Source organism: Salmo trutta, chromosome 14, assembly GCF_901001165.1.
Source record: "Salmo trutta chromosome 14, fSalTru1.1, whole genome shotgun sequence".
Lineage (NCBI taxonomy): Eukaryota > Metazoa > Chordata > Actinopteri > Salmoniformes > Salmonidae > Salmo > Salmo trutta.
In genome coordinates, this window is record NC_042970.1 from 44,654,901 (window position 1) to 44,672,313 (window position 17,413).

The 17,413-nt window shown below is 39.8% G+C and overlaps 1 protein-coding gene across 2 annotated transcripts; it reads left to right on the plus strand.

Annotated features, from left to right (window-relative positions):
* The first annotated feature begins 1,308 nt into the window (after window positions 1-1,308).
* LOC115208189 (uncharacterized) lies at window positions 1,309-14,536 on the plus strand. Of its 2 annotated transcripts, none has more exons than XM_029776050.1 (23): window positions 1,309-1,509; window positions 1,860-1,886; window positions 2,663-2,947; window positions 3,230-3,517; window positions 3,742-4,026; window positions 4,214-4,525; window positions 5,075-5,383; window positions 5,972-6,034; window positions 6,171-6,224; window positions 6,466-6,513; window positions 6,829-6,858; window positions 7,873-7,926; window positions 10,772-10,819; window positions 11,012-11,065; window positions 11,161-11,217; window positions 12,048-12,140; window positions 12,303-12,321; window positions 12,432-12,463; window positions 12,575-12,679; window positions 12,976-13,004; window positions 13,115-13,181; window positions 13,853-13,893; window positions 13,982-14,536. In XM_029776050.1, exons 1-23 carry the CDS (start codon window positions 1,452-1,454, stop codon window positions 14,072-14,074), a joined length of 2,451 nt encoding a protein of 816 aa, XP_029631910.1. In that variant the 5' UTR covers window positions 1,309-1,451; the 3' UTR covers window positions 14,075-14,536. The 2 variants fall into 2 exon arrangements, with proteins under 2 accessions (XP_029631910.1, XP_029631911.1); XM_029776051.1 differs by having other exon boundaries at window positions 7,876-7,926.
* The last annotated feature ends 2,877 nt before the right edge of the window (window positions 14,537-17,413 follow it).

Below are 17,413 nucleotides of genomic sequence, written 5' to 3' on the forward strand. Positions count from 1 at the left end.
TGTACCCCACACATTCAATTATCTGTAAGGTCGGTCCGTCGAGCAGTGAATTTCAAACACAGATTCAACCACAAAGACCAGGGAGGTTGTCTAATGCCTCATAAAGAAGGACACTTGTTGGTAGATGGGTAAAAAAAGAAGAAGCAGATTGAATATCCCTTTGAGCATGGTGAAGTTATAAATTACACTTTGGATACTGGCATCATTCCTAACTTAGTTGCCGGAGAGGAAGAAACCCGCTCAGAGATTTCACCATGAGCCCAATCATGACTTTAAAACAGTTACAGAGTTAAATGGCTGTGATAGGAGAAAACTGAGGATAGATCAAGAAGAAATTTGAAAAGAAAAATGGGCAAATGTTGCACAATCCAGGTGTGGAAAGCTCTTAGAGACTTAGAGACCCAGAAAGACTCACAGCTGTAATCTCTGCCAAATGTGCTTCTACAATGTCACAATGTCTACAGAAGGTGGCGCCTCTCCCCGTTCGGGCGGCGCTCGGCGGTCGTCGTCGCAGGCCTACTAGCTGCCACCGATCTCCTTTTCATTTTCATTTGGTGATGTCTGTTTTATGTAAGCACCTGTTTTGAGTTAGTTCGTTAGTGGGGGTATTTAGTCTGTCTGTTTAGGTTTGGGATTGTGCGGGATTATTTGTGTCTACTATTGTAATGTTGGGGATTGGGTTTTTCCTCTGCCGTTCATTTATTTTGGCATACGGGCTTCCTGGGCTGTGTCCCGACTCGGTTTGGGGGTTCTTGCCTATTGCTGGATTTATTGTTCCCTGCCTTGTATTCGGCATTTTGGACTGGTGTCTATTAAACGTGTTTTCACGTACCTTGGTCTCCTGCGCCTGACTTCACCCCTCCTGCATGTATGGAGTTCCTTGACATACAAAGTATTGACTCAGGGGTGTAAGTACTTATCTAAATGAGATATTTCTGTATTTTATTTTCAATAAATTAGCAAAAATTACCAAAAACATGTTTTCAGTTTGTCATAATGGGGTATTGTGTGTAGATGGGTGAGTCATGTTTGTTTTTTAAATACATTTTGAATTCAGGCTGTAACACAATAATAATAATAATTATAATAATAATGAGAACTTTATGAAAGTATCCTAAAATAAAGGGGAAATTCTGTACTGTCACCTTATACAAAACATTCTATCTCAAATCTAAAATACTGGAGTAAAGCGTCAAATATGTATTTTTGGTTTCACTGTCCAAATGCACATGGAGGAGAGTGTATGACCAAGAAATTATTCTGATTGTTCAGATACCCTTACCTCTGCAACATTAGCTCACACTTGCTGTATGAGACTGTTGTTTAAGTTTCTGCTCTCTGTGGTTTTGTAGTGAACAAGCTCCACATCTGCTTCTCTATTCAAACAATCCTCTGACTCAGTCACACACCTTACTGTGAAGTCAGACTAACAGTATGTAGCTGTCTGACAAATGGCATTGTTCATCCCTGATATGGCTGGTCATCTGTTCTTGGTCATCCTCCTTTTTGGTGAGTTATTTCTACATTTCTACAGTTTGATCATCTGTTTGTGCTACAGGATATTCCTCTTCTTCTCTCCCCTCTTTTAATCTTACTTTTTACTATTTTACTTTAGGAACTCTTGATAGATCTGAATCTCATGGCTATGATGAGTGTCTTGTATCTTATTCCATTAATCATCTTATTTATTTCTCTCTATTATTTTACATTTTGTTCAGATAAGAATGACCACTGCTTGATCCCCATTAATGCATTACAGTAGGTTATGCTACTTTAACAACTTGTGTGACGTGTTCAGGTATCTCATGTAGAATTTATTTTTTAGAATGTCAGACGATAACCTATTTCATAATTTCTAGATACCTTCCAATCCATCAAAGCCCAAGGTCAGTATCATTATTATGAGTTTTTAGTTACCCAGTAAAAATATTATAATAATCATGGTATTTATTCTTATCATTCAAACATAACATTAGCTGATAGCGTATCCATCTGACACTATGAATTCAAAAGGAATTACGGATAAATGGTTAATACAATACAGTGCTGAAGGTCGGCAGTTTAAATCCATATACAGTGAACCTACAGAAGTAAGTTCACTGTATATGTCCAAATTCAGGGTAAAAACAAATGTCTATAGCTGTAAACATTGCAAACACTCTACTGCTCAGTTGGTCCTCTAGAAATACGTTATTATTGTCTTTTGGAAAGAGCCGTTGAAAAAATATATTATATCTCCTTTATTTCTCATACTATCGCTGGGAATTATTCTCAAAGATCTAGGGTTTGAAAAAACAAAGTGTGATTGTTTTATGTTCAACGGCTGACAGTACATTTCCCAAACTAGTAACAAAATACTCAGTTCCTCTGTCCTCTCAGATCTTCCTCAGCCCAGTCTGGAATATTTTTATGTATGATGTAATAAGCCATTACTTAAAACAATATATATTTCGCATACTATCATTATATGAAGGAATGGACCTTATTATCGAAATCCTTTAGTCTCAATAAGCATGAAGATAATTGTTTTTAAACATTAAATGTTGATAGATTTACTTGATTTTATAATAGACATGCATATTTAAATCCAATTGAATGGTTGTCAGTAAATTTCTCAAAACAAATCAAACATTTGCAATACTCCTCTCTTCTGATCTTACAGGCCCTCCTCTTCCCAGGTTGACAGTGAGTCCTGCAGTCATCAGAGAGAGCGACTCGGTTCAGCTGAGCTGTGAGACTTCTCCATCCGTCTCCGTGTCTCAGTGTTATCTCTTCACTGAGAAAAGAGACTTTAAACCATCCTGTCGGCAGACACTCACAGGGACTGAGCTCCTCTCGTGGTCAGATCAACGTTCACCTGCTGTGGTCAATGTGAGATGTTTCTACTATGCTATTGGTAGTTCTTCCCCATCCTCTGACAGCGACCCTGGCTCAGTCACTGTCCAAGGTAAGCAGGTTATTTACATAATTGTAAACATGACCCTCCTTTTAAATCTTAACATGTTCTGAGATACATTCGGCAACAATACACTAACCTGCAACAATATTATTCTGATTTCAAAGACTTAATGTTTCACAAAAGGATTTACTGTCTTTTTAAAATCTAGAATTCATTTGACGTGATGAGTCATGTTCTTGAAATGCTCAGGTCTGTTACACATGAGGATGTTATGAACATAGTAATCCGTTGAATATTAGATTGACATACTATTTCCCTCTGAACTCACAGTCCCTCCTCAGCTGACAGTGAGTCCTGCAGTCATCAGGGATACAGACACAGTTCAGCTGAGATGTCACACTTCTCAATCTACCTCTGTGTCTCAGTGTTCCTTCTACATAGAGGAAAGACAACATCTCCAACAAAACACATCCTGTCAACAGTCACTCACAGGGACCAAGCTGCTTGAATGGGCAGGTCAAGGTCCAACCACCAAGGTCAACATGAGATGTATCTACTATGCTGTAGAGATGTCTATCTACTCTCCTTACAGTGATCCTGTCTCAGTCACTCTCCTGGGTAAGCGGGGTAGTTTATGTATTATTATACCCCAGTGTTTTTCTATTCTGGTCCAAGATTAACACACCGGATTATTTTATATTATTTATATAATATACATTTTAAATACTGACTGAAGCAATAAGAGATGAAGTTATGCACTTTTGGATTTTGAGGGTTTATTTCATGCAATGTATTTTAGCAAACTGTTGAAAGTGGTTTACTTCCTGATTCTGATATTACAGACCTCCCTCAGCCCAAGCTGACAGTGAGTTCTACAGTCATCAGAGAGAGTGACTCAGTTCAGCTGAGCTGTGACTCCTCTCCATCTGTCTCTGTGTCTCAGTGTTACTTCTACACAGAGGGGAGAGACCCTAAACCCTCACCCTGTACGAGGTCACTCACAGGGGCTGAGCTGCTCTCGTGGGCAGGTGAACGTTTATCTGCTGAGGTCAAACTGAGATGTTTTTACACAGTAGAGACTCACTATCCATCGACGCACAGTCGTCCTGCGCCTATCACTATTCTTGGTAAAATGTATTATTATTATGAATACACTGATCTGATTGGCTCACTGGAATCAGATTGGAATATGTAATGTCATGCTAACATATACAAACGATTTGTTTCTTACTCTTTTAGTTATCTAGTACAGAAAGAGGTTTGTTTTCTCATGAACCTACAGTATGGACAGTTATTGATGTGTTCTCCTCACAGGTGAACTGCAGAAACCAGACATTAGTGTCAATGACGAATCTTCTCATGACATCAACATTATTTGTGTACTTCCTGAGTCTGTCAGTGATGGTCGTAGCTGTAACCTGTACACTGGAGACCAGCCTCAGGCCTACAAAGAGGCTTGGGTCAGGAGATTTAACACAGCATTATCCAAACTATTCTGTACCTTCAATGTTACTAAGAATGATCTGTTCAAGCATCTGCAGTTGGAGAGAGATGTGAGCTGTGACTATAGAGTGAACACAGGATCACACTCTCTGTCTCCCCGCAGTGATAAATACATTATTACAGGTAAGATACTTACATAAAAACTACAGAAATATGTATTATATGTAAATTTTTTAAGTGCAGACTTATTAGTATGGGCAAAAACTGTCTTTTCAACAAAAAATATATTTTCTTCTGATGACATTAAAGCAATGTGGAAAATGTATTGGATTTGCCAAATAATTTTGGGAATGTTGGTCTTTTTTTTCACCCAACTTGAACCTAAATCTAATGATATGGATGAAATGTTGTTTATTTCACTTTGAATTCACATTAGCTGACAACTCAATCAAATGTAAATCAAAACTAGGTGTGGAACTGACGTCTGCGCCCATTGGACAAATACTTAATTTATTGCTAACTTATTTTCAACAAATCAATTAATTTTAATTAATGTTTTTAAATCACAGTCCAAGTTAATTCAAAATAGTTAAACAAATCACAAGTCCATGTCATGTTTATGACCATCATGATTTGAACTTGCATTGTGAAAGACTGTAGGCTCTACAGTATATTTTTATATGCTGAATAGTGTGCCTTGTACTTCATTAAGTCGTTGTCCTCTCCCAACAGGTCAGAAACCAAATATTACAGTCAGTCTGAAAGAGAACCTCATCATCACCTGTTTAATTCCCGGCTCTGTCAGTAAAGACACCACCTGTAACCTGTATGTTGGAGAGCAGAGTAAGCGTCTTATAAGAGCACACATCTGGAAGAAGAAACACACAGATTCCAAATGCTGGTTCTGTCAATTCTCTGTAGAGGAGAATGATCTTTTTAGAAGTCTACAGTCAGTGAGGCGTAAGGAGGTGAGCTGTGACTACAGAGTGAGCTCAGGACCAAACTCTCTCTCACCACGCAGTGATGGGTACAACTTTACAGGTGAGTCATTATCTATACAGTAAGAATCTATAAGTGCTGCAGGTCTTCATGATCTGACTACCCTTTGATTTGTTTAATATGACTATATTAATTCTGACCCTCCCTCCACCACTATCTCAATCACTCACTCACTTTCGCTCGCTCCTTGGAGCATAGCACTTTGACATGGATCTCCACACTGCCTTATTCTTGGCCAGATCCCAGGCTGATCTGGTGTTGAGTCCCAGGTTGTGTAGTTTAAATTCTTTGCTGAACTGGTTCAGTGTTTAGATTGTATCTATGCGCTGTTAGGCTTCTGCTTTTAGATAACATGGTAACTTTATTATTAGAAGCTGTCAACAACAATCAACACCTTATCTGTTCTGAAAGACTTTATCACATTATGAATTGGTCTTATCATCTCTATAATGAGGAGAAATATAATCTACCAGGGCTAGAAACAATCTGTCCGTAGTGATTTTTATAGTCTTACTTTGCCCACTTTGAAAAGACAAGTCATAAAGGTATTTAAAAAGGCCAACAACAACATGATAATCATTAATACGATCATTAATAAAATGCTAATTTCATTCATATGTGTTTTCTCAGTGGGTTTGACTCCAGGTCCTAGATCTACTTTGCCTCCCAGCACAACAGTATGTCCTACAGAAGGTGTGTTGGGCCTCTAAATTACCATCTCTGCAAATACAAATTGTACAGTCAATGGTTTAGAATATGGGCCTGTAAAATTAAGAGACCAACATTATGTAATACCTTATTATTGTGTAATCATATTGCTTCCCACTAGTTTCAACTGTTACTTCTACTTTGACCCCAGACACCACAGTGACACCAACTTCCAGTAAGTAGATCCACTAATTTTAACCTTCATGTATATTTTTGTTCACATTAATTCACTAAAGCTCCATCCAACTTATGAATTGACCCATTCATAGCTGCTTGTGATTTCAGTCCAGATTTGTGTACTTTTAGTCCATCTGATTTGTAGGTAATGTGTAGTGTACTTCTCTCTATCTGCTATTTGAATGACCTTAGATCTTAAAATAATTTACATGTGTTCTTGTGTAATCTCTTCTCACCAGGTTTGACCTCTCCTTTGACCCCCAGTACAGCAGTGAATCCTACATCAGGTGTGTTAGTCATCTTTCTCTAGTTAGCAAATAGGACCTAAACAAATAGACTAGATTTATTTTACCCAGGTTTTTACTCTTAATATCCCCTTATTAAATAAAGAGGTTTATATCTCGTTAATTAAACCAACCCATTTAAATACCTTCATTTTTGTATAATCAGATCCAATGACTTTGCTTTGCACCAGGTTTGACTACTAGTTCTACTTTGACAACTGACACCCCAAAGTGGCCACATGATTTTAGTTTAGTGGTGTAATAAGTTGTGTTGTGTGTTAACTGTTATTAAACAGTCTCTCTCTTGCGTGTGCCCAGGAGGTCAAAGCTCCACAGAAAGCGTTCTGGGTAAGCATCCATCTCTAGCTGACTACCTGTCTTTTCTCAGACAAATGAGACATTTACAGGAAGGAAGTGGAGTTTACAATTAAAAATATTCTATATTATTCTCAGAAGATAAAATGTCCTCCCCCAACTCCCTTACCATGTAGGTCCATTGCTTGTTCAAGAGGTGTTGATATCTGATAGAGTTTTGGTTAATACATCCCATGTCTCAATTGTATTTGCCAGAGCTTTGTTTATCATGGCCACTGATCGCTCTACACGAACAATATCTTGAAAATGTGATAACCATGTTTGAGGCAAGAGGATTGTAGGGGTAATCCACTAAGAATAATATTTTTTGCTGCTGTTAACACCGCATAAATGATTATTTTCTGAACCAGTTGCAGTACAAATGAAGAGTTATCATTCAACAAAAATAAAGGTGGATCTTCACAGGGAAACACATGTTTGTAAGGAAATCTGAAACATGTGACCAGAACTGGGACACCACAGGACATTCCCAAAACATTAGTGTTCCAACAGTATTCATATGACATCTATCACATATTGTAGTAGGAATCAGCTTCATCTTAAAACGTCTAAATGGGGATGCATAACTTCTATGTATAAGCTTATAATGTATAAGCTGGTGTGCTGGGTATTTAGAGGTAACAAATAAATTTTCCCAAATGGTATCGCAGTTCAGGTCGTGCCCCAGCCCTGCATTTCACGGTTCCATACTAGAGTGACACCCAATGTAGAGCATTTAACAGACAGCAGGCAATCATCAGTGGCAGAGACCATTCTAGAAGTTAATGAAGGGAATATCCATGTAAGCATTATGTGGGATGTTAACGGGGCATCCCATGGTTCACCATAAGCTTTTAAGGGTCTGGGTTTTAATAATAATATGACAAATTATGAAATTGTGAACATTTCATCTTTCTACTGACTGAGTTGTGTTGTTCTCTATCAGAAATAATGAATACCTTTCTTCTTGTGTAATCAGATACTTAATTCACTTGTATTACTTTCCAGCAATTTCGACTGTTACTTCTACTTTGACCCCTGACATCACAGTGAGACCAACTAGTAAGTATCCCTTACTTTGCAATTGCATTGTTAGTTCACTCTAATTTACTAAAGCTCCAACAGGTTTACTAATAGACATATTCATGGCTGCTTGTACGCTAAATTGTTCTACCTTTCTTAGATATGAATGGTGCCGGAGGGGATGGCTGCCGTTTTATGGGATCCTAACCAATTGTGCTATTCTGGCAGTTTTTTTGCGTTGTTTGTAATTTGTTTTGTACATAATGTTTCTGCTATCGTCTCTTATGACCGAAAAGAGCTTCTGGATATTTTCCCTGCATCGGAAAGACAGAACAATAAACCTCCAGTAAGAAGAAGGGTGGTGGTCTGTGTCTATTTGTCAATAACAACTGGTGCACAATCTCTAATATTAAGGAAGTCTAGAGGTTTTGCTCACATGAGGTAGAATATCTCATGATAAGCTGTAGACCACACTATTTACCAAGCGAGTTTATCTATATTTTTCGCAGCTGTCTATTTACCACCACAAACTGATGCAGGCACTAAGACCGCACTCAACGAGCTGTATAAGGCCATAAGCAAACAAGAGAATGCTCATCCAGAAGCGGCGCTCCTAGTGGCTGGGGACTTTAATGCAGGAAAACTTAAATCCATTTTACTTAATTTCTACCAGGATGTCAAATGTGCAACCAGAGAAAATAATCTCTAGACCACCTTCACTCCACAAACAGAGATGTGTACAAATCACTCCCTCGCCCTCCATTTGGACTGTTTTGCTAGCACAAACTGTTTTGCTAGCACAGACTGGAATATGTTTTGGGATTCATCCGATGGCATTGAGGAGTATACCACATCAATCACCGACGTCATCTGTACGTACATATGCCAACCAGAATCCATGGATTACAGGCAACATCCTCTAATAGAGCTGCCGCTTTCAAGTAGAGGGACACTTATCCAGATGCTTATAAGAAATCCTGCTATGCTCTCAGACAAACGATCAGACAGGCAAAGCATTAATACAGGGCTAAGAGTGAATCCTACTACACTGGCTCTGATGCTCGTCGGATGTGGCAAGGCTTGCAAACTATTATGGATTACAAAGGGAAACCCAACCGTGAGCTGCCCAGTGACGAAAGCCTACCAAACGAGCTAAATGCCTTCTATGCTTGCATCAAGGCAAGCAACGCTAAACCATGCATGAGATCACCAGCTGTTTCGTACGACTGTGAGATCACGCTCTCCTTAGCCGATGTGAGTAAGACCTTTAAACAGGTCAACATTCACAAGGCCGCAGGGCCAGACGGAATACCAGGACACATACTGAGAGCATGCACTGACCAACTGGCAAGTGTCTTCAATGACATTTTCAATCTCTCCCTGACTGAGTCTGTAATACCGACATGTTTCAAGCAGACCCCCATAGTCCCTGTGCCCAAGAACGCCAAGGTAACCTGCCTAAATGACTACTGGTCTGTAGCACTCACATCTGTAGCCATGAAGCGCTTTCAAAGGTTGGTCATGGCTCACATCAACACCATCTTCCCAGAAACTCTAGAACCCACTACAATTCACATACCGCCCCAACAGATCCACAAATGATGCAATCGCTATTGGTCTCCACACTGCCTTTTCCCAACAGGACAAAAGGAACACCTACATGAGAATGCTGTTTGTTGACTAAAGCTCAGCGTTCAACACCATAGTTCCCCTTAAAGCTCATCTCTAAGCTAAGTACCCAGGGACTAAAATCCTCCCTCTTCAACTGGATCCTGGAATTCCTGACGGGCCGCCCCCAGGTTGTAAGGGTAGGCAACAACAAAATCTGCCTCATTGATCCTCAACACAGGGGCCAATCAGAGGTGCGTGTTAAGTCTCCTTGTGTACTACCTGTTCACCCATGACTGCATGATCATGCACGTCTCCAACACCATCATTAAGTTTGCCGACAACACAATGGTGGTAGGCCTGATCACCGACAATGATGAGACAGCCCATAGAGAGGAGGTCAGATACCTGGCAGTGTGATGACAGGACAATAAGCACTCCCTCAGCACGCCCCCCATTCACATAGACGGGGCTGTAGTGGAGCGGGTTTGAGAGCTTCAACTTCCTTGATGTCCGCATCACTAACAAACTAACATGGTCCAAACACACCAAGACAGTCGTGAAGAAGGCAGGACAATGCCTATCCCCTCTCAGGAGACTGAAAAGATTTGGCATGGGTCATCAGATCTTCAAAAGTTATACAGCTGCACCATCGAGAGCATCCTGACTGATTGCATCACCACTTGGTATGGCAACTGCTCGGCATCCGACTTCAGAGGGTACTGTGTACGGCCCAGTACATCATTGGGGACAAGCTTCCTGCCATCCAGGACATCTATACCAGGCGGGGTCAGAGGAAGGCCCTAAAAATTGTCAAAGACTCCAGCCACCCAAGTCATAAACTGTTCTCTCTGCTACTGCATGGCAAGTGGTACCAGATTGCCAAGTTTAGGTTCAAAAGGCTCCTTAACAGCTTCTACCCCCGAGCCATAAGACTGCTAAACAGTTAATGAAATGACTAACCAGACTATTTGCATTGACCTCCTTTTTATTCTGCTGCTGCTCGCTGTTTATTACCTATGTATAGTCACTTTTCATCTTCCTACATATACATATTACCTGAATGACCTCCTATATATAGCCTCGTTATTGTTATTTTATTGTGTTACTTTTTTAAATTGTATTTGTTTACTTACTTACTTAATAAAACGGCATTGTTGAAAGTAAGTGTTTCATGGTAAGGTTGTATTGTAACACCTGTTGTATTCGGCGCATGTGACAAAACCATTTTATTTTATTTGATATGAAACAAATTTACATTTCTCTTTCTCACCAGGTTTGACCTCTCCTTTGGCCCCCAGCACAGCAGTGAATCCTACATCAGGTGTGTTGGTCATCTTTAGTTTGTAAAACTGAAAATAATTGACTTATATTATCTTACCCAGGTATTTCTATTATTTTTTTCATCACAAATGTGCCTAATTACTAGAAAAGAGGTTGATATTGGATTGATTAAATCGTTCCAATTAAGATACCTTATTGTATAACCAGATTCAATGACTTTGCTTTGCACCAGATTTGACTGTTAGACCTACCTTTACAACTGACACCCCAAAGAGTCCAACTGAAAGTGAGTATGGCCACACAATTTTTGTTTATTGGTGTTGACTAAGTTGTGATGTGTGTTAACTATTAACAAACCGTGTCTATCTTGTATGTGCACAGGAGGTCAAAGCTCCACAGAAAGCGTTGTGAATTCAAACAGTCAAAAAATAGTTTTGGGTAAGTATCCTTATTTAGTAATCCCACAGCAAAAATGCACTTGTCTTTTCCTTCTAGAACTGACTTTACTGATAACTACTTTGTTGAGGGAAAATGTACTTGTTGTGATTGTGATATGTTGTTGCCTCACCAAGCTATCTTAAGAGGGATGCACTAATGTAAGTCACTCTGGATAAGAGCCTCTGCTAAATGACTTGTCGTGGAAATTTCCAACAGTGACACCTGAATTCAATATTAAATTAATCATTCTTTATTATCAACAAGCAGGAGAGGTTCCAACAAACTTAATGTACCATAGTAAACGTCGGTCGGGAGGGTCGGGAGCTCCGCCGGAGAAGTCCCATTAGTTCTCTTATATACTGCTTAAACAGACAAGTTAAATTTGCAAGATTTAGCTTATTCATTATTCATAATTAATTAATCATTAACGATTGGTTCATGCATGTGATCAACCAATACCTCACGAGGCTTCTTCTCTTCAAGCTGAGACTTTGAAACTGAGACACCCCTTTCGGATTTCAAAACAATGTTCTTGGTGCACTGCCAAATTACTTATACTGATAGTGAGGATTCCTCCCAGTCACGATCAATCAGTCATTTACATGAACCCAGTCGAATTGGTTATTAGAAAAGCACAAACAACATTTTCCTTCACAGACTCAAATGTCAAACGCTTAGCTGACTAGCTGTCTTTTCTCACATATATGAAAACGGAAACGTTTACCAAGACTAATAATAATGTGGTATTCTAACACCTGTCTACCATTGAAGTATTTACATTTGGATTAAGAGCTAATGACCTCTGCTGATGTCATCATGTCACCAAACAGCGGTGCAATTATGGCAGACAGCAGTGGGTATGGCTTCTGGAGTGGGCGTGTTCCTGATGGGATTGACAGCTGTCTATCTCTGCAGGAGGACCAGTGAGTACTTCTGATTCTGCATAACAAATCATTTGCAAACATTTTCTTTCTCATATTAATGTAATAGCCTTTGACATGGGTTAATCTTTCAACTCCTTTTGGTGATATTGTGTAGTGTAGGCTATATTCAATATCATTCATTTAGCCTAATTTGTTTTTCAGAGAAAACCAATTCTCAGAGGTAAGAATTCCCCTTTGTGAATATGATGCAGATTGTATCAACCTTTAGTTCTGTATTGTCCATGATGAGATGTTCTTACCACAACCTTCTTATACTTTTATGTTGTACAGACCTACAACCAGACAGGATGATCACAGACAATGTATGTTCCAAAACTAAATACATCAAACACTGCACACACTACTAACACAACTACACACATGCAGGTAGAAACACATATTCTAATTTCATTTTTATTTATTTTCTGTTGTAGGTGATTTGGTGATGGGAGCTATGAGCAGTGCAGGCATGTTGGATCTAAGGGATGCTGGGATCTATTCTCTCATCACCTCTGTACCGTCCACGTTTTTGCCCTCAGGTGAGTAACAGAATGTCTTCTATCCCCGTCTTCCTGACCTGGGATGTGAATTTGGGACCCTCAGCACAATAACACTTAATCCCTCAATGCCAACCATACCAACTTACATTTTTCAGTCAGAGCATCTTGAAAGCGTGAGAACAGAGCTGTAAGTCTCCAGGGTGGTTTGAGTCAGGAGGAGAAGTGTGAAGTCACATCAAGCCCTGTTATTTTCACTTCTTCTGCCCCCCCCCCCCACACACACACACACACACAGACACACAACCTCTTACTTTGTCTCTCTCTGTGAGATGCAGGTCCTGTGCAGGTATCTGCAAATGATGATGTAAGTACAGTAAAAATAATAGCATTGGATATAGATACATGCTTGTTTTCGTATGGACAGACAGACAGTCTGAGGAATAATAAGGACCTGTCTCTCTCTCTTTCCTCCAGGCTGATTCAGAGAATGCAGGGATCTACAGCCTGATCACTTCTGTACCATCCACATCTGTACCACCAGGTTTGTCTATTTAACTCTATCCCGTAGATTCATATCATGTAGGGCTTTTTATAGGACTCAAAGTTGTTTAGGCTTGGATTTTGGTCTGAGGTAGTCATATCAGTAACCATGTATGTATATAAGTTATACATAAGATAATGTGTTAGAGCATGAGAATCCAATATGTCTACAGGTGTCACGCTCGTGTAAAGGATTGGACCAAGGCGCAGCGTACTTAGAGTTCCACATGTTTAATAAATATGAAACTCACCAAAAACAATACAGAAGAAAACGAAACGAAAAGTGACGTTCTGGGCCGCTCATAGGCAGCTACACAAAAACAAGATCCCACAATCACATGTGGGAAAAAGGGCTGCCTAAATATGATCCCCAATCAGAGACAACGAGAAACAGCTGCCTCTGATTGGGAACCATACTAGGCCAACAAAGAAATAGAAACATAGATATGCCCACCCAAGTCACACCCTGACCTAACAAAATAGAGAATAAAAAAGTCTCTCTAAGGTCAGGGCGTGGCAACAGGATGGTATGAGTCAGGAGGAGAAGTGTGAAGGGACATAAAGCACAGCAAAGTGACATGCAGAACCACACCCACACTGACACGTAAACACACACACACACACACACACACACACACAAATAATCCCTCAGGCTCCCTCTGTGTTGTACAGGTCCTTTTGAAGAAAATGGAAAGTCATCTGAAAACGACAATGTAAGTTCAAAATCACCCACTGTGTTTGGTGATTGTGAACGACTCTCAGTTTCAGATTGAAGTTAAACTGTTTGTTTCTTTTCTCTAGTCTGATACGTACCACGTATACAGCTCAATCCCCGACAGACCAGCAACCTCAGCCCAGCCGGATGGGTTTTACAGTCTTCTGCAGACACACTGAAACTACACCACTGGCTCTCTGTATGTCTCACAGAAATACTCTTTCTTTCAGGAAGTCCTTTATTTATCACACATCCTGTTACGGTAAATAAGTATCTAATACATCTACTGCAGTGCCGTTTCTATCTATAAGCGACATACAGTAAGCAGCCGCTAGAGGCCCCTACCACCTCCAAAAACAACCGTAGGATAGTAGAATACACAACGTGCAGTTTAGAAATGTTGTTCTGCATCAGCAGTTTTCTCTTGTTATGTCAGTCACTGACAGTCACTCAATTATCCCATGTCAGCTAAGATTTTATAGATTGCTAAGCATGCTAGTCTCGCCAGCTATCTAAGCCATGTAGTAATGGCCGAATTACTACCCAGGGGCCCCCACTGATTTTGTTAGCCACTCTCACTCAGATGTCAAATGAACATGTCATAAGTCATGGCCAAATGTGTAGAATTGCAGTAAATTATCTTTAAACCCCGAATTGTATTATTTCAACGACAATGGCATAATGTGTTGAATTGCAGGAAATTAGCTTAATAACTGCAAAGTTCTCTCCGCCTCATGGCAAAATGAGTAGAATTGCAGGACATTAACTTTAAAGCTCCAAATGTTTCTCTCCACCGCCATGAGTGGGGCCACTAAAATGTTTTGTCCGCGAGGTGGGCAAATCTCGCTTAGGGCCCCCGAAATGCTTGGAATTGCCTTAATTTACTGTATCACACATTGACACCTGGCATGTGTTACATGCCTATCAATAATATCTGTTAATGTGTTAGTATTTATATTTGGGGACTTTGGAGGGGTTTGGGGCATACTCCCCTTTAAACATTTTTAAGTAAATGCCCAAGTAAATATATACTGCATTTATATCTATTCTGTCATCTGTGTGATACCTCCTTCCATAACGGTTTGATACAATTTAATAAATAAAATATATTGGTGATCAAAATCGATAGATACAGACATTGTAAAAATCAATAAATATATAACATATTCACACATAATTAAAAAAAACAGGTAAATAGGAAATAAAGTTAAATTAATTGAAATTAAGTCATTAAGATCCAAAGTGGTACTGCTAAGACATTTTTGGGGGTGAAATTCATCTTGCGTTGAAATATGCTTATAATATAAACCAGATGCACCCCAAAAAACTGGGGAAAAAGTCTAATGTTAATTTAACCATTTTTGCGGCAAAAGTTAGCAAACCCCAAAAGCCCGATCTTACAACAAAAGTATTGATATTGCCCACATACTTTGTTATAAGCTACAAAATATAACATTTGGTTTAAAAATGTTTACATTGTTGGCAAAATCAGATAATCAAACTGAAAAATATAGATTTCGTAAATGCTATTCAAATCTCCTAATTTCTCCATGTTTACTTGTTATTTTCCAAGTTCTCAGATTAATTTCAACTTTCTCAGCACCTCAGTCGCTCCTTCAATGTGCAGTGTTTTTAGACACATTCTAGCCTTGAAGTCCAATGACGCGGAGTGGTTAAGATGTAAATGGTGTGAGAACACAACTTCATTACATTGTTTTCCAGTTAACATGAGCTTATATTCTGTTTCGATGCACACTTGAGCCCAGCGGTCAGGATGGTGATTATTCTATGGGGGATGGCTTTGTTTGTTGAAAAGGGGTGGCTCCCCCCTCACCTCCCATATACACTGTACAAACTGTACATAGATCTTACTATTGTGTTATTGACTGTGCGTTTGTTTATGTGAAACTCTGTGTTTTTGATTTTGTCGCACTGCTTTGCTTTATCTTGGCCAGGTCGCAGTTGTAAATGAGAACTTGTTCTCAACTGGCCTACCTGGTTAAATAAATGTGAAATAAAATAAAATAAAAAATAAATCTATATATCTATAACACCTTTAAGGTACAGCAAATACAAATCCTATGTTTTATTTCTCAGTTTGAAATGTTCTCTTCTGTAAAACAAACAAGTAAGCAGAATAAATTGACTTTGACCAATCCCTCGTCTTTGTTAGTATTTTACATGATTTGATTTTGATCTTGATATTCAAGAAAATGCAAAAAAAGATGTACTGTTGTCTATGTAACCTTTTTCTGGCCATTTCTGGACATAAAAACTGAAAATTAGATTAAATAAGTATACAGAACCATTACTCAGTACTTTGCTGAAGCACCTTTGGCAGCAATTACAGCCTCAAGTCCTCTTGGGTATGATGCTACAAGCTTGGCACACCTGTATTTGGGAGGTTATTCCATTCTTCTCTGCAGACCCTCTCAAGCTCTGTGAGGCTGGATGGGGAGCTTCACTGCACAGTTATTTTCAGATCTCTCCAGAGATATTTGACCGGGTTGAAGTCCGGATTCTGGCTGGGCCACTCAAGGACAATCATAGACTTGTCCCAAAGCCACTCCTGTGTTGTCTTGGCTGTGTGCTTAGGGTCGTTATCCTATTGGAAGGTAAACCTTCGCCCCAGTATGAGGTCCTGAGTGCTCTGGAGCAGGTTTTCATCAAGAATCTCTCTGTTATTTGCTCTGTTCATCTTTCCCTCGATCCTGACTAGTCTCCCAGTCCCTACTGCTGAAAAACTTCCCCACAGCATGATGTTGCCACCACCATGCTTCACCATAGATATTGTGCAAGGTTTTCCTCCAGATGTCATGCTTGGCATTCAGGCCAAAGACTTAAATCTTGGTTTCATCAGACCAGAGAATCTTGTTTCTCATGGCCTGAGAGTCCTTAGGTGCCGTTTGGCAAACTCTAAGAGGGCTTGTCATGTGCCTTTTACTGAGCAGTGGCTTCCGTCTGGCCACTCTACCATAAAAGCCTGATTGCTGGAGTGCTGCAGAGATGGTTGTCCTTCTGGATAGTTCTCCCATCTCCACAGAGGAACTCTGGTGCTCTGTCAGAGTGACCATCGGGTTCTTGGTCACCTCCCGGACCAAGGGCCATTCTCCCTGATTTTCCCAGAGACAGAAAATGCTTAGTCCTGGACTAAAAATATTATTCAAAGGACAATTTACAGATGATCTGTATTGTGGTTAGTTCTACTGTGAGGGAGGCAAAGATTCCTACATTCTCCTGCAGCAGTCACAGACAGTCTACAGATCACATACCAACCAGTACATGTATGCTGTTACGTATCCACACCTGCAAACAGGTGCACGAGTGCACACATGCACACACACCACACACACACATACACACACACACACCACTGTAGGGTGTATAGTTAGACGAGACTCTTACTGCATCCTGTCCTTCCGAAACTTCAGCCAATCATATTTCAGAGACTAGTTGTGGTGTGAGGAGATTGACAGAAGTATTGTTGAACCAAACCTCAGATACATCTAACAGAAACT

Excerpts from the sequence above, each read along its gene's own strand:
- LOC115208189 (XM_029776050.1), top strand. The coding sequence starts at position 1,452 with ATGGCATTGTTCATCCCTGATATGGCTGGTCATCTGTTCTTGGTCATC. Across the intron at positions 6,035-6,170 it reads AACAGTATGTCCTACAGAAG|TTTCAACTGTTACTTCTACT; the intron begins GTGTGTTGGGCC and ends GCTTCCCACTAG. Across the intron at positions 6,514-6,828 it reads AGCAGTGAATCCTACATCAG|GAGGTCAAAGCTCCACAGAA; the intron begins GTGTGTTAGTCA and ends GCGTGTGCCCAG.